Below are 24376 nucleotides of genomic sequence, written 5' to 3'. Positions count from 1 at the left end.
CTTTGGGGGAGGAGCTTCTGGGAGGCAGGAAGGACTCATCAATACCCCCGTGTGCCAGCCAGAGTTCCCCGGGGGACACGCCCATAGGACGAGTGTGTGGACACACAATTAAGAGTTGCTGCGGGGCCAGACAAGTCCGAAATCTGTAGGACAGGCCGGCAACCTGGGAACTCAGGCAGATGTTCTACGTTAGGGTCGGTTTTTTTTAACATTTTTTTAAAGTTTATTTATTTTTGAGAGAGAGAGACAGAGCATGAGCTGGGGAGGGACAGAGAGAGAGGGAGACTCAGAATCCGCAGCGGGCTCTGGGCCCCGAGCCGTCAGCCCAGAGCCCAACGCGGGGCTCGAACCCACAAGCTCTCCATTACAGTCTTGAGGCAGAATTTCGTCTTCTCTGGGAAACCTCTTTCTTTTTTTCTTTTAAGGCTTCCCGCTGATTAGATGAGGCCCACCTACATTATGGAGGGTTCATCGCCTTCACCCAACTGGCGGGAGACGTGGTTTAACCACGCCTGCAGCGCACCTTCGCAGCAATGCCCACGCTACTGTGGTTAGGTAGCTGGGTGTGAGCGCCTAGCCAAGCTGGGCAGCAGACTGGCCACCAGGAGCTGCCCGACCTGCGTTCCATCTTCACGTAGACCTTCTACGTCTTCAGACTTCCTTCCGTTCCGTTTGTCTTCAAAATTGGGATACGTTGTTTTTTGCTCCCTCGGGCTGAACGGTCCAAGGCACAAAGGACCCCTAACGTTGCTCACTCTGAGCCAGGATACAAGGTGTGCTACAGAAAGTGTGCTGAGCGCTGGACTGGAGGTCTGGAGGCCTGGAGACCACAAACCCAGCCACTCGCTTACTTCGCATCCCGATGCGTCCATCTCTCTATTGTCCCATTTCATGTACGAATCGGGCATAACAACGACTACTTCATTGGGATTTTGAACATCAAATGACAACATTCGGAAGAGCGTTTGTAAGCTTTGGAATTCTGTGCAACTGACAAGATTCGCCATCGTCACCATCACTGCCACCGTCACACCACTGACCCCGTCGTCATCGCTGTCATCACCACTATCACACCGTCCGCCGTCATCACTATCTCTGCCGCTGCCATTGTCACCACCATCGCGGCCACCATTCCCATCGTCATCTCCATCACCGCCATCATCGCCGTCACCATCCGCATCCCCATCATCACGACCCCTAGCATCCCTTCACTACCAGCATCGTCACCATCACCATCATCGTCATCCCCATCGTCACCAACATCATTATCGCCACCACCATCGCCATCCTCATCACCATCATCATCATCCCCATCATCCCCATCACGATCACCATCATCATCCCCATCATCACCATCCCCATCATCGTCATCCCCATCATCCCCATCACGATCACCATCACCATCATCACCAACATCATTATCCCCACCATCACCATCCTCATCACCATCATCATCATCCCCATCATCCCCATCACGATCACCATCATCATCCCCATCATCACCATCACCATCATCGTCATCCCCATCGTCACCAACATCATTATCGCCACCACCATCACCATTCTCATCACCATCATCGTCACCCCCATCATCCCCATCACGATCACCATCACCATCACCACCAACATCATTATCCCCACCATCACCATCCTCATCACCATCAAAATCATCATCACCATCATCACCATCATCCCCAACATCACCACCACCGTCAACGTCACCACATCATCACTTTACAGGTTCATTTTTGTCCCCTCGAATTTCAAACGGTGAAATCTTAACTCCCAAACGTTAGCGTTTGCAGAGAGGGCTTTTAATGTTAAATGTGGTCATAAGGGTGGGACCCCAATTTGATGGAACTATTGCTTCCACAAGGAAAGGGTTAGACAGCAGAAAGCCCCTCCTGTCTCTACGTATGCACAGAGGAAAGACCAGCGAGTAGGTGGCCATCTTTCAGCCAGGAGGAGAGCCTCGCCCGAAACTACATTTTCTGGCACCGTGACCCTAGACTTCCAGCCTCCAACACCGCGTGAAATAAGTATCTGTCGTCTAAGCCTGTGGCGTCCGGCTACGGCTGCCGGAGCTGACCGAGGCCACCGCCACCGTCAGCGTCACTGTCTAATCTACACCCAGGGGCCACTGTAAGCACCTCTCCTCCCCCTCCTCCTCCTTCCTCTCCTTCAAGAATCATCTCTCTTGGTATTGTCAAACCCAAGCAGGCACCAGGATCTGAGAGGGCTTCTCAGAACCCAGGACACCAAGCCTTGCCCTTGAGCTTCTGGCTCCGTGGGACCAGGGTGGGGGAGGGCTGCGCATCTGCATTTTCCCTCAAGTCCTGGAGTGTCACCGATGCTGCTGGTTGAGCATTTGGAGGAAACCATGAAGCAGATGTTTGGCCAGATGAACTCATGGAACGGGCCACAGTCTCTCAGAACAGCAGCCGAGGAGCACGAGTGTTTTGCAGGGAGCACATCTGGTCCTCTCAAAGGGCGCAGCAAACCATCGCTTCAGCCACACTCTGGACAGTAAGGGGTTCCTCTTCCACAACTGGGAGGCGGGCGCCGTGAGCGAGAATGAGAGCCGCGCACTTCGTAGGCGGGGCTCGCAGGCTGAATCGCATCTCTGCATCATCACGGTGTGAGAAGAGAGGGGACACGAGGGAGGGACCCAGCTCCCAGAAGCCGCGGAGCCCGTCTGGGCATGCAGACCAAGTAGCCCGGACTCTGAATCCGCCGGTCACGTGAACAACGCTCGCAGCATACAGGGTGCTATTACTCAGCTGCATTTTGCATAATTGTCTTCCAGACCCATCTGGGCACTTGACGGATTTTCAAAGGAGAGACAGATGGCCTGGCCTCGGAGCTGGTGCCGCCCTGCTCCCGGGAGCGTGTACCAAGCATCCTGCCAGGACTCCCGTAAGGGGTGTCCCATCCCAGGGGATCGCTGCGATGACGCTTCAGCGGGGGGTGGGGGGGGCGCCACGGGGGAGGCCACCTATGTGCCTTTGGTCCTGGACGCCACGCACGGCTACGTTCCGGGAGCACCCCGTGTCAGTTACCAGGCGCTGCCCCAGAGTCGGAAACGGGTCTTCTGTATCCCCAAAGGGCTTACCGTGAAACAAAGACATCAGCTTTCCTTTTCTAAGCAGCTGAAGCAATAGTTTGACTTGAGAAAAGTAAAAGGACCAAAGAAATGTATTATTTAATGACAAAAAAAGAAATCTTTAAACCAGGACCACCAGCAAGCCACAGCAAAGCCCTCGGGGGCAGACGCAGGCAAGTGGAAGGTGCCACCGCGGCCCCTAAGCACCCCCAGCAAGAGGACGTTTCCCGGGACGGTAAGGGCGGCCTTCTCAGACCCGTTAACAAACCAGGAAGTCACGTTCACGACCCATTTTGCTGTAAATGCCTGAAAGCCACAAGACTTGAGACCACAATCCAGGCCCACCGCCGTGGGTCAACGACGGTAACTTTTACGGGTGGTTTTTAAACAGCCAGCCCAGGGTTCGGAGCAGACCGGTTCATTCTCAGGACGTCAAACCCGTCCTTATGAGCAAGGCCTGAGAAGGGTGCGTGCCAGTTCTGAGTTGGAGACCTCCTGGCTCGGTAAGAGGTAAAAATTACCTCCAAATAAAAATGACGGTCACTTGGTTTTCCTGCAAGTGGAGACATCTGACCACATTCAGGGTCAAACAGCATTTCTGTAACTTAGCCCCACCACCCCCCCACACACACACACAAATCTGTTTTCGCCCTAAACCATCTGGTCAGCTGCATCGAAATCATCCATCCAACAGGATTTTACTCAGCTGGAAAGGGGAACAAGGCACCCCAAGAGCGACCACGCGGACGGCCCTCACACACAACCCGCGGAGAGAAAGAAGCCGGACACAGAGGCCACACGGTGTGTGGATCCTTTTCTGCAGAATGTCCAGAACAGGCAAATCCACGGACAGAAAGTGGATTCGTGGTTGCCAGTGGCTGGGGGTGGGGGAGAGTGGGGGGTGGTAATGAGTGGGGCGGGGGGGGAGGGTTACTTTGGGGGTGATGAATCCACACAGCACTGAGGGTTGCACAACATCTGGAATGTTCTCAGGGCCCCTGAAACGCGCCCTTTGAAATGGTCAAAACGGCCGACTTTGTGTGATACATACCAGCACAATTTAACCACGAGGAGGTGGTGGCTTTGCCCTCCGCCCCGGAGCCCTGTGGCCACCGCCGGGCTGGCGTCGCCTCCCTCCACTCCGGGACAGCAGGCCCCGTGGGGGTGCCAGACAACGGCAGGCCGCCTCCCCACGGCAGAGCCACAAAGCGCCCCCCTTGCAATTGGCCCGCAGAGGCTGCTCGCACGCCCACAGGGGTGAATGGCTGCGGGCTCCCGCTGCTCTGCCCACCGGGAAGGAGGGCTGCGGACGGGCAAACCGAAAGGCGCCAGCGGCTCCGGCGTGAAGGGGGCGCAGGCTCCGAACCAGGCAACGTCCCCGCGAGACGGGCCACTGGACACACGGGTCCGTGCGGAAACTGCGTGGCCTCCCGCGACGGCGCACGCACGGGTGGTGCGGCTCTGGGCGCTCCTCTTACCTGAAACGGGGTCTGGCTGTTGTAGTTCTTGAGTTCCTTGTTCCCGCCTCGGAACAGCAGCACTCTGGCACAGCTGTCCTGCAGGGGGGAGAAGAGAAGCCCGTTTGTAGGCCGGTGGCACAGACGTCCTCCAAAGGGACACGCTCCGAGGCTGCGCGCACAAGAAATCCGGGACGCGCACGCAGGTCTGCAGGGGGCGCCTCTGGTCACAGGGGCGGCAAGGAAGAGGGTGAGCGCAGGGGGGGGTGAGGACGGGGGTGAGCGCGGGGGGGCGGTGAGAACGGGGGTGAACGTGGGGGGATGAGGACGGGGGTGAGTGCAGGGGGGCGGTGAGGACGGGCGTGAACACGGGGGGGTGAGGATGGGGGTGAGTGCGGGGGGGGGGGTGGGTGAGGACGGGGGTGAGTGCAGGGGGCGGCTCCAGTCACCAGGGCGGTGAGGACGAAGGGGAATGGCCCCGCACCCTCTCGGGTGACGCTTAACTTCTCCAAACACTTTGGGATGACAGTTTGGCAGAACCTATGAAAATTCATAACGTGTGCACCCCACGGCCAAACCCCTCCCCTCCTGAGGGCCGTGTGCTACGGAATGTCTCGCACGTGTAGAATAGAGGGAAAACACGTAAGTAACACACAAAAAGAGAAGACCTGGACACGGCATAAATGTTCTGCAATAAGGGAAGTGGGAATACGTTCCAGAACATTCTTCGCCTGAAAAGTTGTAGGAAAAAACAAGGTAGATCCACAAAGGCTGACAAGAAATAGACCCAAGAACTTCCAAGCAAAAACAAGTCTCAGAACAACAATACGGCTTAATTTCCTTTATGCTTTAAAAGCCTTTGTGTTGTAGCCAAGTGGAGAGCAAGTCTGGAGGGACCGTCCCAGGGCGCAAGGGAGAAAGTGTCAGGGAGTCAACAGGGGGAATCTTTTTTTTATTATTTCCCATACTTGTATTTTTTGATGTTTCTTAAAGGCAGTCAATATTCATTTTGTGTGTGTGTGTGTTTTACAATGAAAATAAGTCTATTCCTGTCCGTTTATGGAGCACCTACTATTTGCACACCCGTGTGCATGCACCCTGCAGGAGGGAGCCTGCCGACGGCCCGGGGAGCACCAGTCACGGCCTCCCGAGGGCACCCCGGCTTCCCCGTTTTTCCCCGCAAAATCCAGAGACGACGGGTGTGACTGCCCAGAGCGCCCCCGCCCCAGACCTGAAGGGGACCTGTGTCCTGGGGAAAGACAGGTGCACGCTGTGGGGTCACAGGACCTCGAGAACAGCAGAGCGAAGACAGAATGGGCACCCATCGACAGAAGGGGGCCAGAGGCTGCCCGGGGCTGGAGGGACCGAGGGAGATGTGGGCTCTCCCGGGGCGCTGCGTGGGGCGATGGAAGGACCCAGTACTCACTGTGGTCATGACTGCCAGCTGTGGGTGAGAATCTACAGAACCCTATATTTTAGAGGGGAAATTGTATGGTGCGTGAACTATTCCTCAAAAGGGCATCCTGGATCAGCACAGCAGGAAGCGAGAGCAAGAGACAGAGACAGCCAGAGACAGAAGAGACAGACACAGAGAAACAGAGACAGAGAGAGGCAGACACAGGGACAGAGACACAGGGACACAGAGACACAGACATAGAGAAAAAAGAGACAAACACAGAGATAGAGACAGAGAAAGAGAAACAGGGACAGAGAAAGAAACAAAGACAGACACAGAGACACAGAGACAGAGAGAGACAGAGAAACAGAGAAAGACACAGAGACACAGAGACAGACAGAGACACAGGGATGCAGAGATAGACACAGAGGTAGACAGAGAAAGGGAAACAGAGACAGAGAGAGACAGACACACACACAGAGTCAGGGGGAAAGGGCACCACCCGGACGGAAGTTTCCATTCCAGGACAGTGACGCCAAGCCAGAGCAGAGCAGAGCAGGGTCTGGCGAAGCAGATGTGAGCTCTCAGGAGCCAGCTGGGGCCCCCCCGGCCCTGTGACCCGGGCAAGGGGCCCCGGGGACCTCCGCTGTGCTGATGTTAAGGGGAGGCCACACAGAGGAGGCGGGGACCCTAGCTCTGTGTGCTGCAGGCAGGGAAGGCGTCCCAGCACCGCGAGCCGCTTCTAAGATGCGGGTGAGGGCGGATCTGAGTCCTGCAGAAAGGATTTCCCGGCCCCTGTGCTCCCACCTGCGCCCAGGTCCCAGGGCCCCAGGGGCAGCTCGGGGCTGACCGCGGTGGCTGTCTGCATCGCTGTGGATGCTCTGTCGCACTGATTTTCTCCCCCCGCATGTGTTCGTGTAGAACTTTGAGTCACTCGAAAAGTTTAAGAAAACCGGGAAAGACGTGTCTGTGCTCGGGAAACAAAATCTTTCAGATGCGGGATGCCATTACATCCAGGGTTAAAAAAAATGAACGAGCCGGCATGTCAGGTGGTGACAAGCCCTGGACAGCCAGCCCGAGGCCACAGCCCAGGACAGAGGCAGGTGCCATTTTATTCCAGGATCTCAAACTACACTTGCAGGGGGGGAGGGGGGAGGGCGGCTGGAATCCCGCACAGCTGGTGCTGTGAAGAGGTTGTATTAGGACACAGGCCCCCAGGCTCTCTGGTCCTGCCCCAGCCCTACCCACCCTGCCTGGCTCCTGGAGCCCGCCCAGCATCCACCCTCCCGCCGTGAATTAGCCTAGCTGGGTCCTGTTACTGACAACCCAAAGGAAGTCAATTAAATTACTTACACAAAAGCATCATCATGCCAGAGTGAGCAAGGTGTCTGTGGTGACGGAGGAGAGAGTATTTGAGGAAACTGAGGCAGAGAAGGGAACTGGGGCAGGAGAACGTTGGTGGGAGCACGTAAGAGACAAGAGAGCATGAATCCCCTGGGGTGGCAAGCAGGGGACCACAGCTGAGACACGGTCCGTCACTGTAGTATCTGCCCGACTTCCACGTGAGACCACGTCCCACAGCTGTCTCACGATTAAAGGGTAAACGGTTCGTCCGGCTTACTAACAATTATACCGTGTGTGCGCGCGTGCGTGTGTGCACAGACGTGGGCGTGCGAGTGTGTGTGCACATGTGTGCTCTGCCGTGCAGCATCCCTGCTATGGACTAACAGGAGGCCCATTTCACAGACAAGGCAGCAGAGGCCTGGAACGTTTAAGTGAAAAACCGCGGCTTCAGAAAGGGAGAAGACGAGTAAGCCGTGGCCCAGAGGAGGGCTCAGGGGGACCTGGCTGCTCCCTCCAATGGCTGCTGGCTGCCGGCTGCCACGTTCCTCCCCGAGGCGCCTCCTCTGGGATACACCGAGGTGTGTTTCCATCCTCTTAAGTAAGTCAGTCGAGTATAGACGAAGCAGTCTTCTTTTTTTTTTTTTGACAGCCAAAGCATCAGGAAGAATATCGTCTTCACTGCCAATTACCTTCTGGGCAAGACCTTTCAGAGACACTTAACCAAACTACCTCCCACCTCCCTGAGGATCTCTGAGGTTTGCTCAGCCCCCAGCCAAGGCAGGCCATTCCTCTGGGTCACCACCTGCTGCGGGAGCCCGGATGTCACCATTTTCACTTTATGCACGAAGAAACAGGCCCGGAAAGCACGTCCGTTCATGCCTCAACCAGTGGACGCTGACTGTCAGCCGGGCCAAGTACTGCTCTGGCCCCCGGGGACACAGAGCACCATGCAAGTGATAAAAGCGGGTCATGTGACAGAGAGAGGGAGGGCAGGTGGTCAGGGAAGGACCCCGAGGAGGGGGTCCCTAAGCTGAGCCCTAAACCAAAGAAGGGCTGGATGACAATCGAGGGAAGTGTTCCCAGCAGAGGGAGCAGCAAATGCAAAGGCCCTGGTCTGGGTTACAGGCCGCTGGGGCAGGGGGCAGGTGACAGGTGCACAGGGGCAGGTGAGGGGGGCACAGGGGCAGGTGACAGGTGCACAGGGGCAGGTGACAGGTGATGGGTGCACAGAGGCAGGTGACAGGGTCACAGGGGCAGGTGACAGATGCACAGAGGCAGGTGACAGCTGATGGGTGCATAGAGGCAGGTGACAGGTGCACAAAGGCAGGTGACAGGGGCACAGGGGCAGGTGAGGGGGGCACAGGGGCAGGTGACAGGTACACAGGGGCAGGTGACAGATACACAGAGGCAGGTGACAGGTGATGGGTGCACAGAAGCAGGTGACAGGGGCACAGGGGCAGGTGAGGGGTGCACAGGGGCAGGAGATGGGTGCACAGGGGCAGGTGACAGGTGCACAGGGGCAGGTGAGGGGTGCACAGGGGCAGGTTACAGGTGCACAGAGGCAGATGATGGGTGCACAGAGGCAGGTGACAGGGGAAGGTGAGGGGTGCACAGGGGCAGGTGACAGGTGACGAGTGCACAGGGGCAGGTGACAGATGATGGGTGCACAGAGGTAGGTTACGGGTACACAGGGGCAGGTGATGGGTGCACAGGGGCAGGTTACGGGTGCACAGGGGCAGGTGATGAGTGCACAGAGGCAGGTGACAGGTGATAGGTGCACAACAGCAGGTGACAGGTGCACAGGGGCAGGTGACAGGTGCACAGGGACAGGTGACAGGTGCACAGGGGCAGGAGATGGGTGCACAGGGGTGGGTGACAGAGACAGATGACGGGTGCACAGGGGCAGGAGACAGGTGATGGTGCCTAAGTGACAAGTGACAGGTGCATAGGGGCAGGGGCCTTCGGGTTTGTGTGAGGGGACCTCCCATCACAGGGACACCAGCAGACATGCGCGGTGCAAAGCCACTCTGGTTTCCACGGAAAGTGCATCAGAGAGGAGCAAGCCTGAGGGGATGACCAGCCGGGGGCGGCCATCAGGGGAAAGACATCAGCCGCCAAGGGCGGGAGGGGCAGCAGGGAGCTGAGGCTGCCTGGGGCCAGAAGTGGCCATGGGGAGCAGGAGGGCAGCTGGGACTTCAGGAGGCCATGGAGAGAAGGGGGCTATTTACACGGTGGGAGGAGCCACCTACGTGTTTTCTATGAGGCACCACCGCCAGAGCTCAGGGCAGAGGTGTTCTCTAGAAAGTACCAAAGGCCACAGATAGGTCTGCTTGGGGTCACCATGGAGACAACGTGGGCCACAGCACCGTGCGGCACATGGGGGTGGCCAGCTGCCGGGGCAGGAGGGACGGAAACCTGATGGAGGGGCAGGTGAGGAAGCTCCAGGGAGCCCCCGGGGAAGGTCAGCGGGGTCCGCACACAAGCAAACGGGCAGACGGAAGAGAAGACAGGACAGGGCGGCAAGATGCCGGTTATGGGTTTGCCCAAAACCGCCCAGTCAAGGCCACGGCCTCAAGGCCACAGCCAGGGATTGAATTCCGGATTTGCAAGTCCCACCTGTGTTTTCATCTCTATGGCACGGAGGCCATCTTCCCATCAATGTCACAGATGTGATTGGCCAAATACCCCAAACTGTAAGTCGGGGACTCGTCCCCAGTTTGAAACGAGCCTGTGTGGGTGGACGGAAATCTAAGAGGTAACGTGCACGTAGTCGGGGAAAAAGAAAAGTACAATGAGGTGGGAGACTAAAATCACCAGAGCAGCTGGAACGCGGCCCCCCAAAGACCACACCTGACCGTGCTGTGGCCCACGGTGCCGTGGCCTGACGTGTGTCCGGGAGCCCCATCCCCACCAAGCCAAGGGCCACAGGAATCTGTCCCCGCAGCCTGGCGGCGACAAAATACAGGGCGAGTTGGGGGCCCAGCGTTGCCCCTTACGTAGCCGAGCTGCCTGGGCCAAGTTCCATCTCCTGACACTTGTAAGGCAATGTCAACCACAGGTTCACTGGGGGGATCTAAGGGGACAGTCCCTGGGCGCCTGGGTGGCTCAGTCAGGTGGGCGTCCGACTTCGGCTCAGGTCGTGATCTCAGTTTGTGAGTTTGAGCCCTACATCGGGCTGCTTTGGATTCTGTGTCTCCCTCTCTCTCTGCCCTTCCCCTGCTCACATTCTGTCTCTCTCTCTCTCTCTCTCTCTCCCCCAAGAGTGAGTAAAAACATACAAATAAATAAGTAGATAGATAGATAGATAGATAGATAGATAAATGGAAAGTCCCTGTGGACGCCCTCCTTCAGCAAGACACAGCCCCCCCAGAGCCCCTGAGGACGGCCACCCTGTGATGACCCCGTGGAGGCAGCCACCATGCTGATGGGCACTCCACTGACACCAAAAGGGGCACAGAGATGCAGCCCGTCTCTTCCTACCTCGGCTGCCACTGGAGTAAGAGGCAGGATTATTTCTCCTCCTCCACACAAATTGGTCTGGCCCGGTAACCTCTGAGATTTAAGACCCCCTCCCTTCCTTCATTATCGGAGCCCAAAAAACAAACACCAGGCTGCCTGCCTCCCTCTGGGGCTCCAGGAAAGCCAGCACGAGGCCGAGGGACCTGGCAGGCTAGACACAATTTGCTGCTTACAATCAAAGCCCCAATTAGTTGATTTCATGAGAGAAGAGAATATTCTGATCGCAGTGTATTCTATTAGAAGTGTGCAGATGAGGCCTGCCTAAAATTGATAAAACACACACATCAAATTCATAAACCTGGATGCGTTCAGAGTTCGCGGGCAGAGGCTTGGCAAAAGGCAAATTAGCAGCAGTGGTGGGACTATCGGCCTCTGGCCATGAGAGCCAGCATTTTCGGCGCCGTCATCACCGTGAACACCTTCACCTTTACCATCACCACCGTCATCCCCATCGTCCCCATTACAGTCACCATTTACCCAGCATCCACTGTGTGGCTGATATACCGCCTGTCTGTTTTCCGCTTTATGTCTCTTAGCAACCCTGGGAGTTAGGGAGGATTGTGCCTACATTACAAAAGGGGGAATTCAGAGCCCAAGAGAGACAGGAGTGTGCCCCAGACAATGCGGCAAGGTCACGGCTTAGGCCACATGGAGCCCAGACTGCCATGTCCCCCTGCACCGCAAGTTCACTTCACTGCGGCTGTTCCTTAAGTCCTTTCCCTGCAGCCTATTCTGACTTCATGACACTGTGTCCCCACCCCTGGAGCAGTCTATGATTTCCCAGAGTGCTCTGGATGTGCTCCTCGGACACCCCCTTCTGCTTAAAGTTGCAAAGTGGTTCCTCTGGCCTGCACTGAGCCCGGCCTGATGCCACAGGTGAAGCACACATGGGTAGAAAGGAGGAGCTCAGCACAGTAGTGACAGAGGAGGGGACGGGGCTCCGGTCAAGTCCAATGGAGGTACGTGCGGGACAAAGACTAGGAGACTCCGCTGCTCCTAGAAGTTCATCACAGGTGCCTGGAGGACGTGGCTACGGGGCTGTATCTCTCTGAGTCCCGCTGAGATGCCGTCTGGACCACTCCTCTTGCTGCTTCGGTCAGACCCTCCCAATGGTTAGGGGAGGGCCTGAAGGAGGAGATTAAAGGCCACGCCAGCACCCCAGGGAAGGAATGAGGGATTCACGAGGCTCGATCCCAGAGCACCCGCTGACTTCCAACTGGACATGGTGTCCAGGGGCTGGGGGCCACCGAGCCCCGAGCATGTGACCCTCCACAACAGCCCCTGGAAGGTAATGCAAGCGGGCACAACGCGATGCGTAACAGGTGACTGAACCTCAGCATCTCGACCCGTGCTGCAGAGGAGGGATGTGAAGGCAGGAGCGGCCAAGGGCTGATCTCAGGACCCTGGAGAGGGCACGGCTCTCACCCACCCATGGGGCCCCCTGGCACACGGGGAGGAAGTCGCTCAGCTCTGGAGCAGGGGGTCCGTCTACACGCATGTCTGGGGAGGGTGTAGATGCGATCTTCCCGGCCCAGGCTTGGCAAATACGGCCCACGGCCCAACTCAGCCCGTCCTGCCGGTCTTGCAAATCGAGTTGGATCGGCCAGAGCCACACTCATCCATCCATACATCGTCCGTTGCCGAGCTCATACCGCAGTGGTGGAGGGCAGTAGCCGTGACAAAGCCCGTGTGGCCCACAGAGCTGAAAATACTTACTAAGTGGCCCTTTACAGAAAATGTTTGCTCCTACGAGAAAATACCTAGGAGGAAAACCCTCCTAAGGCCCCTGGGGTAAGGGTCTTCCGGAAGCCGTCAGCTGAAAGGTAGGGACGGATATGGGACCGGTAGAGTGACGCCCTCTGTAAGTCAGAGTAGAAAGGAGATGTTTTAACCTTTCCTAAGAAAATGCCACCAGCACCTTCAGAGACCATCTTGTCCACCATTATTCCAAGTGACAGAAAACATTTTTCCTGTTTTTTTTTTTTTTTAATTCATGATAAAATATGCTTGAAATCTACCGGGGAAAATTAACGTTCTTCCCCTCTAAGGCAGTAATTAAGAAGCACATGTTGGCACAGCTGTTTTGCCAGCCACGGCCAAGCCTCACAACGTGCGTCTCCCTGGTGCAGCCCAGCGAGGTAGCTCCCTGCTCCTAAAGCCGTCCCGACATCCGAATGCCGTGTGGCATCTACCAACCCAGCTGCACGCAAATCCCGCCGATACGGTTCCATTGAGGAGGAGGCTGCAGCTGAAACCCCACCCCACCCTCCTCTGGCTGAGCCACTCTGCTGTGCCAGACAAGGAAGACACCCTAAAAGATGGCAGTTTATGCCTCTGAGAAGGTGGGTCCAAGGCGGTCCAACGGGCAAGGCATAACAACGGCCCGGTCCTGGGCAGTCCACCCTGGTTATCTTGCAAAAGGGCGCAGAACAAAACAGCACGACTAATGTTGCCGGGGACCCATCAAGAGAAGGCTTGACCAAGGGCGGGATATCCGAGTTGGGTCTGGAAGGACGCATAGGAGTTTTCCAGGGCAGAGAATCTAGGGACGTTTAAGAGCTAGAAGCAAGGTGGGGCTTCAGAGTGGCTGGAGGGGTCCAGTCTAGGGACGGCCAGCGAAAGGACACGGGTCCAGACAAAGGCTGAAGATTCCACTCATGAAGACGGCATGATACTGGGAAGACGGTGCTGACGGCAGAGAAGACAAGCAAAGGGCACACTGCCTGGGGGCTCCCCAAAGATCTCCCCTCTGTTCCTCCAGCTGGTGGAGCCCCCCAACGTTCTGCTCAGCTCTCAGCATAGTGTCCAGACCACACTACCCTCCAGAGTCAAGGTTCCTTGAAGTCAGAGAAAGAAGAAAAGGAAGGAGGAGCTGAGAACACTTTCGATACTGGTGTCCAGAAGTGATTTATTTGGACTTGGAGCCTCAAGGACACTGACCCTCCTCCCAGCCCCGTGCAGGTCACAGAAGCCGTGGCTTCAACCTGCCGCCTCCCAGAAGTCCCGGCCGCTTCCACGGCCCCTGGGAGCATCTCCGCCCTCTTCAGCGCCACTACGGTGCCTCCCGGTGGGACCAGTGGGGTGTCACACGGTCCTATTTAGGAGTCACACTCCTGAAAGGCAGGGGTCGTATCCCACCCCTCAGTGCACGCCAGGCAAGCTCATCTCCAGCTTCCCATGGTCTCCTATCTAACACACAAGAGCGCGTGCTTTTGTTCACATCGAGGCTCCGCTTGGAGGTTCAGCCCCTAAAGAACGGACAGCAGCGCCTTGAAGAGACGCCCGCACGCTCACGTGCACAGCAGCGTTGTTCACAACGGCAAGGGGTGTGGGCACCAAGTGTCCATCAAGGGATGAACGGGCAAACAAACCATGGTCCCTGCACACAATGAAATACTATGGCGCCATGAAAAAGGACGCTCTGACACCTGCCACCGGTGGACCTTGAGGACGCTCCGCTCGGTGAAATGAACCAACGAAAAGGACAAATGGGGCAGGATTCCATCGGTATGGGGTCCCCAGCAGAGCCAGATGCACAGAGACCCAAGGTAGACGGTGGGCACAGGGGGCTGGGGAGTTGGTGCTTAAAGGGACAGAGTTTCAGCTGGGAAAATGGAAAACCCCGGAGACGGATGGTGGGGCTGGGCGCACAGCAACGCGAACGTAGTTAGCGTCACCGAGCCACACAGTTAAAAATGGTCAAAATCGCAGACGTTTCTGTCGTATACGTTTTACCAGGTTAGAAAGAGAAAGCCACCGGGAGCTTGTTCGTAACGCAGTGGTGGGAAGGGTCGCCTCCGTGGCACCGTGGTCCTGAGGGAGTCCTGCGGGTCCCGGAACCATCTCGGGGGCTCTATCCGCCGCACCCTTCCCGTTCCTCGGGTCCCATCTGGCCCCCGCCCCCCACACGTCCCAGCAGAGAAGCCACCCTGGGGTCCCCAGGCCTGTTCTGGAAAGCGGACAGTGTGGTCGTACAGCCTAGGAAAGGGCTCTGGCCCGGCGTCCGCTCCTTTCACTTCCCCAAGCCCTGGCTTCCTCTCTTCCACAACGAGGTAACCGTCCTCAAAGAAGCAGGTGAAGGTCGCACCTTGCTGTGGCTGGAGGCGTCTCCCCACATTCCTACGTGAAGCCCTGACCCCCGATTGCGAGGGATTTTGAAAATGGCTCTCGAGGAGGCGCTGAGGGTTCCACGCCCGGGTCCTGACGGGACAGCGCCCTTGTCGGAGGAGACACCAGAGGGCACTGATCTCTCCCCACCGCGTGAGGACACAGACAGAAGACGGCCGTCTGCGGCCGGGAGGGGCTCTCACTAGGAACCGAATCTGCCCGCGCCCTGATCCGGGACCTCCAGCCTCCAGGCCTGTGAGAACAGATGCGCGTTGTCTGGGGCCCGCCTGCGGGGCCCTGTGGTGGCACCTGTGCCGAGTCGGACACCGCCCCGGCTTGCACGCCCACTCACCTGGTTGTAGAGGGCACAGATGTGCAGGGCCGTGTTCCCGGAGGCGTTCTGGGCCGCCATGTCCGCCCCGTAGAAGAGCAGGTGTTCCAGGTGCTGCACGTGGCCGTACCTGCAGGCCTGAAACGAGAGCCCCGCCGTCGGTCAGAAAACCGCCGTGACTCCCCAAGCTCCCCGGCAGCCGCGGCGTGGCCGACCGCAGTCCAGGCCCCAACACACAGGCACCCACAGCGCCCTGAGCCTCTGGGGGACCACCAGACCCCTGACGGGGTAGGGGGGACCTCATGCTGGGACGAGGACGTATGCCGGGCTCCGCAGGTCTGTGAAGGGCCCCGATGCCCCTTTCATTCAGGCCTGGGGGCCCGAAGCCCAGGGACACACGGGGCACCTCTCCCCTGGCCTTGGGGGCCGGCCCCCCAAAATGCAAACCGGGAGGCTCCGGCCCTGGCCTTGCTTACCCAAACCCCATCCCCCCCGCTGGGTGTGAAAACAGCCAGAAGGGGTGCGTCCAGCCCCTGCTGTGTCCAGGGAAGGGAGCCCCACTACTGCTATAAAATGTAACCTACCCACTGAGGGGCTTTCTGGAGGCGGGGGCCAGGCAGCCCCACGGGGAGACTTCTCCCTCCCTGAGCCCTTCAAGGAGGTAACACGTGCTATTCACAAACCACCAGGGCTCTGGGGTCAAACAGATCTGTGCCCAAGTCACGGACCTTCCATTTTCCAGAACTTTCCCCTATGAGCCTATGTCTTCACATGCAGATGTAAACCCCACTCCGCACAGGGCTTTCACGAGCATCACGTAAGAAAAGGGACCCGAGAGGGCCTGTGCGATGCCTGGCACCAGGCCGGCCCCCGCCTGCTGCTCACAGGGAGCCGGGAACCCCACGCTGCGACCAGGGCACTGCCGTCCAGCTCCCGCAGGGAGTTCAGGGTACGCCAGGCGGTGTCGGGCCAGGCAGTCAGATCCAACCGGCCCCCCGCCCCACCCGCCCGCACTTTCCCGGCACACCGGGAAAGGCCAGCGTGTGGCCGTCAACGGGCGGCATCGAAGGCACGAAAGCCAGTGTCCTCGTGAGACACGACAACCCGGAAGGGAGACGGGAAGGCCGGGGAGCGGGTCCCGACCCGCACTTCCTACGCCGAGGGTGGCCACTGAGGCGTGCGGCAGGAAGGACACAGGCCGGCCAGGATGGTGTGGGCAGCTCTCACTGTCGCGCATTCCGGATAACTGGGCGGACCGGGGGGCTGCCCCCGTGCACGGTCTGCGGGAAAGGTCGGTGCCTCACCGAGGAGTGGGAGATGACGGGAAAGACGTCGGAAGTATGACCCAGAGGAGCTTAAACAGAAAACCCGAGAAACGCCCATCGCACTGCTGTGCTTCCCGTGGAGCAAAGTCACTAATTCACGAAGCAGCGTGATCTGGATGTGGGTGTCTGACCTGCCCTCCGTCTCGTCCTGCGCTTCCTGGGGGGCCCCCGCCACGCTCTCAGAGGTCGGGGGGAGGGCCTGCCCTGCCCCACCACTGCCACAGGCACAGCCCACCGGCCTGGACAACCAGCCCCAAGCTGGGGGCACGCGGGGGCCCCGTGAGGAACAAGGCCGGAAGACCAGTCAGAAGCTTCCTTTCTTCCGGGACAGCTGGCGGAAAACCCACCAAAGCCTACAGCTGCTGGGGTCCCCCTGAAGGAGAAGGGGCACCGGGGAGAGAAAGGGAGGGAGGGAGGCCAGACACGAGACAAGGACAGACACGCACACAGCCCGTGACAGAGCCCCCCTCAACCGCAACGATGCCCGAACTTCCCAGGACACAAAGCCGGGGAAGAGCTTTTATCTCTTCTACTAGGTTGAGTTGAGATCTCTGTTCCTTAGGTCAAAGGGGCCTTGGCTCATCAGCTGTCCCCAGAGGATGGGAGCAGAAACCGCCCCCCCCCCCCCCCACCGTCAGCAGCCGCGATGGTGATCGTTGATGCAGGTGAGAAACACCGGCAGGTGAACGGGGGAGGGGGAAAGAACTTGTGGGAGCCTCACAGACCCCACAAAACCCTCATTACAGAAGGAAAGAGAGGAGCTTGGCAGACTCCCCCCACCCGGTCAGGCGGTCAGAGTTAACGTCGCCAGGGACGGGCAGTGTCACCCCGTGCCACCCAACACGTGAATGCCAGGAACACGATGCCGGCCCTACGGTAAGTATTCCTGCCACAACGCACACCCCGGACCTCTGCACCCAAGCTGAGGGGCAACCTCCAAAACGCCTGCCCTGTGATATCACAGGGGTCCCACGGACCCTCCCAGATGGCAGGCAATCCGTCGGGGCCCCCCGAGGGGAGCCTTTTAGTACAAGGGATGGTTGGGGGGCGGGGCGGATGGGGGCAAGACTCGAACGTGGTCCCTGAGTGAAGGTGCACGGGGTTCTCTGTAGCATTCTTATATCTCTTCCGGAAGTTTGAAACGAAAATAGTCCTGTACAATTTAGAAAGAGAAACCAGTATGTGTTTGACACAAAGACGTTAAAGCTCAGGAAAGTAAGAAATCTGTGCTCCCCCGAGATAAACTACACTAGCTGCCCCCCCCCCACCCCCCGCCACTTTCTTTTGGAAAGGGTGTTGTGGCTTCTGGCCTTTGAGATGCAGCTTAAAAGGGAGGCCAGAGGCCAGAAAGCTGACATCTAAGAAAGCACTTTTACACTCCTGTATCTTAACCGTTTTTTACCGGGCGCTTTCTGGGAAACGCATGCGTGTCGGGCTCCACCCCACATCGACTGCCTGCAAAACTCCTGGGCATGCGTATCTGGAGAAGTGTCCCCACGAGATGTGGGGTTCATCCCAGCCACGCCAACACCCGCCGCATCACTGGCCAACCCCATAATCTGGAGTTAAACTAGGGAAAAGGCCACTCCTTCCTTCAAGCGCTTTACTGCCACCTGCTGGCCACCTGCTGTGACGCAGCCACAGCCCTAAAGGCGCAGCCTGCGGAGAGGCGTCCCCGGGGTCCTGCAATGCGGTGGGAACAGTGCAGAGTTCACTGCATTGCAGACGCGCAGCAAATGCCTCTGCTGGTTCTGTGCCACCAATAAAATTCCTCCAACCACACCACGCTCAGGCATTTCTCCTATAGCCCGTGCTCACAACGTGAGCCGGGGACATCACCGCCAAATGCTCAGAAAACAACATTCGCACCCCTTCAGCCCTCACTTGGTCGGGAACGGAGGTGCCCATCGGTGCACAGACACTCTCTCGCCCAAACACAAGCAAACGTGGCTTGCTGACTCGAGCCACTGGCTGCCCCTGGCCCTCCGTTCTGTGGCTTTCAAAGGCCAGTGCTGGTCTTGCTGCCTGGCCCAAGGGGAGTGGAGAAAATGTGCTGAACTATGTCCTCCCAAATTCCTATGTTGGAGTCCTGACCCCCCCAGCACCCCAGACCATGACCTTGTCTAAAGACAGGGGCTTTGCAGAGGTGACTGAGGTAACAACACTCAGTCTCCAGGGTGGGTCCTGATCCTGTGTGACCAGGGTCCTTGTAAGAAGAGGGGATCAGGACACAGACACACACACAGAGACGACCCCATGAGGACACAGGAAGAGGACGGCCGTCCACACACAAGGAGAGAGGCCTCGGGAGGCCCCGGCCTGGCCCTGCCCACGCCTGGACCTCGGGGAGGCTACACGCGTCTGCTGCGTGAGCTTCCTCGTCCGTGACTTTGTTACGACTGCCCTAACCAACCAATGTGATCAGTTCAGATCAAGTACTCTGAAAGTTCCAGCCTGAAATGAGGACGCAGGAAACGTGTCATGCTAAGGACTCCAAAAGGAAAGAGGAGCTTCGGCATCCTGGCACCTGCCCACTTTCCCTACAGGGTCTGTTCCTTCCAGAACATGGTGTCTGGACATTAGACGTTTCTGGAGACTTCACCTACGTCATCCCAGGAGAATGCAGGCTCTCGCTAAGGGGAGAAGGTGGTGCCCCTGCCATCTCGGTCTGGGGTCTTCACCCATCCCCTCCCCTCCTCGTGCCTCCTCTCCTCTCAGTCCCAAGGATCAAGGCTGGCTGGAAAGACGATCATTCAGTCCCCCCGGAGGCCCACGGCAAAAGATGCCTTGATCACTTCTCCAGCGGGATCCTGGCTCATCTGGGCAGGGTAGGGGCACGGGATATGGATCTGACGCCCCAGGTCAGTACGTAGCAGACCCCCAAAGCAAGGTGCGGCACCTTCCTGCAGCTCCGACTGCTGGGGCCCTGCGGACTTGGCGGCTCGCCGTGCGTGGTTGGAGCCGGAGGGCTGGACTGGAGCAACAGTGCGGATGCCTCCTGCATCCAGGGATAGGCTCCACCAACGTTCTGGGGTCCCCATGCCGACGGCCCCAGGCTGGGCTGTGCTAAGCCCAAGCAGGCGCCATGGAAATGCCACCTCTAGGCGCACTTGTGACGCCCCACCCCGTGAGGCCAGGGACGCCACCTTCCCTGGCCTGAGACAGCATCCGCCCATCACCGCGGCCAGGCTTGGATGCTCCGCTGCGCGTGAAGCCCTCCCACCCGCTCTGGTCGGACCTGACCACCCCCTGTGGGAGTTCCCGTCAGCCCCAGGCTCCCCCTACATGGTGGGTTCCCAGCGCACTAGGGAAACCCCAGCTTAAAGGAAGACCAGAGTCCATGCCAGCCGAAGGCTAACCCCTTCAGCCAACCCATGTTCAGGGGCACGTGTGGTGCACAGGTGCAGAGCCGAGGCACCCCCGGTCCGGCCCTCGTGTGGCTGGGAGCTGGGGACGCAGCACCCACACAAACAGACCAGGCACTACACCGTACCACGAGTGCCCTCGGAACCTCCCCAGGGCCAGTCCCCTTACCACGGGGGCTCAGGGAAAACTCCAAGGACCTGGGGGGGGGGGGGGAGCGGGGGGACCGGGTGAGGGAGGGGAGCCGCGGCCATAAATTGTTACATTTCTTCCAGGTTAAAACTCCTAACTTAAAACTTAGAATAATATACAGCGGCCAATACACATTAAGATGAGTGACAAAATGTCCTTTAAAGAACTGTTGAGGCAATCAAATGACATCCATATTTCTTACTGACAACAGCCAGGTAATGACGCTGGATGCTGGCCTGGGCGGGGTGGGGGGGGGGGAAATGACCACGATTGGGCGTGGCCTGGCCAAAAGGACTGCGATGGGGGCGTGGCCGGGTGAGGATGCGTGACGGGGGCGTGGCCAGGCAAGGAAGATGGTGATGGGGGCGTGGCTGGGCTAGGAAGGCAGGGATGGGGGCGTGGCCGGGCGAGGAAGATGGTGATGGAGGCGTGGCCAGGCGAGGAAGGCAGGGACAGGGACGTGTCCGGGAAGGAGGACAGGGACGGGGGCGTGGCCGGGCAAAGATGATGGTGGCCAAGAGGGCAGTGTACTTATCCCTGTAAGTAACTGTAGTAAGCGCTTTACGTGAATTTTTTCCTTTAACTGGAGAGCTCTCTCTACGAACGATCACTAAGCCAATTCTAGAGATTAGCAAACCCGCTCAGAGAGGGCAAGACGCTTGCTCAGGCGACCCAGGCAGTGGTGAGGGGCCGCTAACTCGAGGCCAGACTAAGTTGGAGTGACAGCACAGGAAGGGAATCTCCCAGACCCGGGGGTGGGGGGGGGGGGAGCGCGAGGCCCCACATCGCAGTCACCAGCGTGGGAACGGGCGACTCCTGCACCCGCAGCTGTCCCCTCCCTGGGGGCAGCCACCCTCTCCAGAGCGCCCAGCCTCAATAACATGTCCTAGAGTCCCGACACAACCAGACCCACAGTCCTCAGGTCCCTCCAGGGTGCGGGGGAGGCACACAGGAGGTCGGAACCCGATGTCCTGGGGTTGTGGGAATGCACCTGGGTGTTTTATGCTTTCTTCCCTCTGCGGCTTCTTCGAACTTTTTGACCGTCTCCGTGTTGAGCGGTTAGAGTAATCCCGAAGAACAAAGATTGTGCAGACCAGCGGCGGACAAAAACGCACACTTCCAGAGTAGGCCTGCAGGGGGCGGGCGTCCCTAGGCTCCGCGTCCGCAGGTGCGGGCTCCGCCAAGCTGTTCAGCACCTGGCCTTGGCCGGGGAAGCAGACAGAACCGCCACAGGACCCCGCGAGCTGGCCTGGCTGTGGGCGCGCGGGATCCCCGGAAGGGCGCGGAGCCGGGGGGGCTGGGACACGGCTGTCCCCGCTCCAGGGTGCGAGGCACGGGGACAGACTTCTAAGGCAGAACCCGAGACCCCGGAACTCCGAGGTGCTTCTCCCCACCGCGGATGCGCGGTGGCGTTAGGGGCGGCTTCTGTGAAAGCCTAGACGCAGTGGTGTGAGCGCGGCTAGGAGCGAACTCGGCTCAGGCAGCTGCTGGCCCCGCGACCTCGGGCAGGTCATTCACCCTCTCCGGGCCCGTGAACTCCTCTGAGTAATGGAGGCCGGCGGGTGTCTCCTAGGGCTGCTCCAGGGTGTGAGCGATGGGGCAAAGAAAGCAGATCAGGACGGCGTCAGAGCCGACCGGTGGTGAGAATCTCGGAGGACCACACGGTGGGTTGTTCTCTGCTTAGCGCCTTGCACCCACCCCTCACTGCCTGTCACGGCGGGGACACACGAGGCAGCGGGGCTCAGGAGGCAGGGACTTGTCTTGGGTCACTTCCCCTGGATAACCCGGGACCTCCAGTAAGGACCCGGCCCTCCCGCACGTTGTGAAAAAGAAACCCACCACCGGAGAGCGGCGCACGATCTTGCCGGGCATGGCAGGAAGCAGGACACAGCAGCCCTGGGAGCCCAGGCCTCCAAGCTCAAACTCGGCGCCAGGGGCTGGGGCCCTGGGACCAAGAGGTTCGGTGGCTTCGGTGCCTGCTCGCTCTGACTCCACGCTCGAGTCTCAGGGATGGGACCCGGCACACGTTTCTGGGGACCAGAAATCCTGGCTGGAGCCGGCATTGCAGGCAGCGACAGCAGGACCCCAGGCACACACTCACCCTTCATCTCAGCGTGAGACAGACAGGCCAGGGGCCAGACTGCCATAAGCACCAGAGAGGACAGTGACCCTAGCTGGGAGGCCTCCAGCCGGTTGAGGGCAGGGGGGCGAGAACCCGGCTCAGAGAACTCCGCCAAGTTGGGGCCCTGCAGCCGCGGTCAGGCCGTAGCAACTCCCCACTCCCATCTTCTGAATTCCTGGTGCCCTGACACCTGCCTCGCTGGCTTTGGAAGGTCTGCCCCTCGCAGGGCAAGTGCATCCTGACAGTAAAGGAGTCGCCCCGAGGGTGACTCTCAAATGCAAAGGAGCCCCGCAGGGCCATCACCCCCACCTGTCTTGCTGGGCTCCCACCCTCAGGGCCATGACCCACCTGTCCTGATCAGCCCGGGGCAGGTCCCAGACAGCCAGGGACAGCCCCCGTGTCCCAGAGCCCCGGAAGTTACCCAAACTAGCCAAGCCTCAGGCGGCTCGTCCTGTTCCATCTGCTTCTTCCCTCAGAACCATGGTGAAAGCTCTTGGCCCCGTTTCACTCCCCCCCACCCCCCACCCCCCACCCCTGCTGCTTCCCCACCCAGCCTGGTGCCTCCTGTGCGGCCCCCCGCACCTGCCCCTCCTCTTGGATCTGTGAATAACACACCATCTTTCCAACGGCAGCCGACTCCTGATGGGTTGGCTTCGCTGTGCCTGAACGGTGGTAGGACCTATGGGGGTTGGGACAGGCCAAGAAGTGACTCTGGAAGCACCCAGACGTGCAGCCTCGGGGACCAGAGTGAGAAGAGGGCAGGATGAGCACAGGGACTCACGTTAGATCCTTCTCACGGCCCCAGGGGGCGGCGGGCCCTGCTCACACTGCGGGAGGGAACCGGATGCCTCCCCAGGCCGCAGGGACGCTGAAGAGCCAGGGGGTACCCAGCACGCAGGAGGCCCGGGGGGGTGGGCCTGCCTGCGCCCCCCGGCGTGCCTGCCACACCTCAGCACTCCTTGGCCCTCTGACCACAGCGGGTCCAGGGCATGACCCCACCCGGACTGGGCAAGTGGGGCCACGGTGGCTGAGGGAAACCGACAGGCAGCCTGGGAGGTGATAAGAGTCACGGCGCGCGTCCAGAGAACGGCTCAGAGCCTCTCCGTGCCCCGGCCCTTTCCCCCTGCCGTCCGGGGCTGATACTCCCCGTCTGCTGTCCCAGACCCGCGGACCACCCTCCTCTGCTCGGACAGTCCCCTCCACCACCCCGGCTGTCCCTGCTTCTGAGAACACAATTTCCTCTCCTTGCCCTTGATCCATGAAAGACTCTTTATCTGAGCCACAAGGAGGAATTCTTTTTTTTTTCTTTTTTATTCAGTAGGCTTCATGCCCAGCATGGAGCCCAACGCGGGGCTTAAACTCACAACCCTGAGATCAAGACCTGAGCTGAGACCAAGAGTTGGACGCTCCACCGACTGAGCCACCCGGGCGTCCCACGGCGGGTTCTGTTTCTTTACGAGACTGCAGCTGACACAAGCCCAGACCCCACGGTCGCCGGGGGGATCAGGGAAACTTGTGCCCTGGGCATGGAAACGGGCACGGCACTGGGCAGCCTGTGCTCGGAAAGCACCTGGTGCCATGCTCCATCGGGGCACCCAAGACGCTAGGCACGCGGAGAGCCCACAGCTCCCGACGACTCCCGCCTTACGGAAACGCCAGAGCCCGGCCTAACCTTGCAGCTTCTCTAGAGAGGTCAGAAATTGCACTTCTAGGTAAATAGAAATTTACTGCTGGCGACCAATTCAAGTAGCTCAGAAACTCCGCGAGGGTCAAACGAACTACTGGGAGGGTGCGGGTGGACCACTCCTGCCCCGCCCCACCAAGGGGGGTCGTCAGGGGTCACGCCGTGAACGGCAATCGTGTACCTGGTGGATCTCGTGCCAGCCATTCTCGTCCGGGCAGCACACGGCCGCGTGTTCGTGGAGCAGGAGCTCGCAGCAGTAGGGATCGCCCCCCACGATCGCGGTGTGGTAAAGGGGTGTGAGGCCATAGCTGTCTTTGTAATCCGGGGACGCTCCAAGCTCCAGAAGGGTCTAGAAATAAACACCAAACATGTGGTCATTGGTCTCGTGACCGCTCTGGCAGGGAGTGAATCAAGAAAGAAGCACGAGGGTCAC

At 59.1% G+C, this 24376-nt stretch overlaps 1 protein-coding gene across 12 annotated transcripts in view; it reads right to left on the bottom strand.

Annotated features, from left to right (window-relative positions):
- Positions 1–24376, bottom strand: part of SHANK2 (SH3 and multiple ankyrin repeat domains 2) — a 500122-nt gene that overhangs the window by 366727 nt on the left and 109019 nt on the right. For all 12 annotated transcript variants that reach the window (XM_053202783.1, XM_053202784.1, XM_027045494.2 and 9 more), the window contains 3 exons: positions 24125–24292; positions 15279–15395; positions 4582–4659 (listed from right to left, as the gene is read on the bottom strand). In XM_053202783.1, coding sequence (XP_053058758.1) covers positions 4582–4659; positions 15279–15395; positions 24125–24292 — 363 coding nt within the window. The remainder of the gene's footprint in view (positions 1–4581; positions 4660–15278; positions 15396–24124; positions 24293–24376) is intronic.

This window comes from Acinonyx jubatus, chromosome D1 (assembly GCF_027475565.1).
Source record: "Acinonyx jubatus isolate Ajub_Pintada_27869175 chromosome D1, VMU_Ajub_asm_v1.0, whole genome shotgun sequence".
In the NCBI taxonomy this organism is placed as follows: Eukaryota; Metazoa; Chordata; class Mammalia; order Carnivora; family Felidae; genus Acinonyx; species Acinonyx jubatus.
Note: the sequence above shows the minus strand (reverse complement) of the source record. Positions and strands in the feature narration are given on the sequence as shown.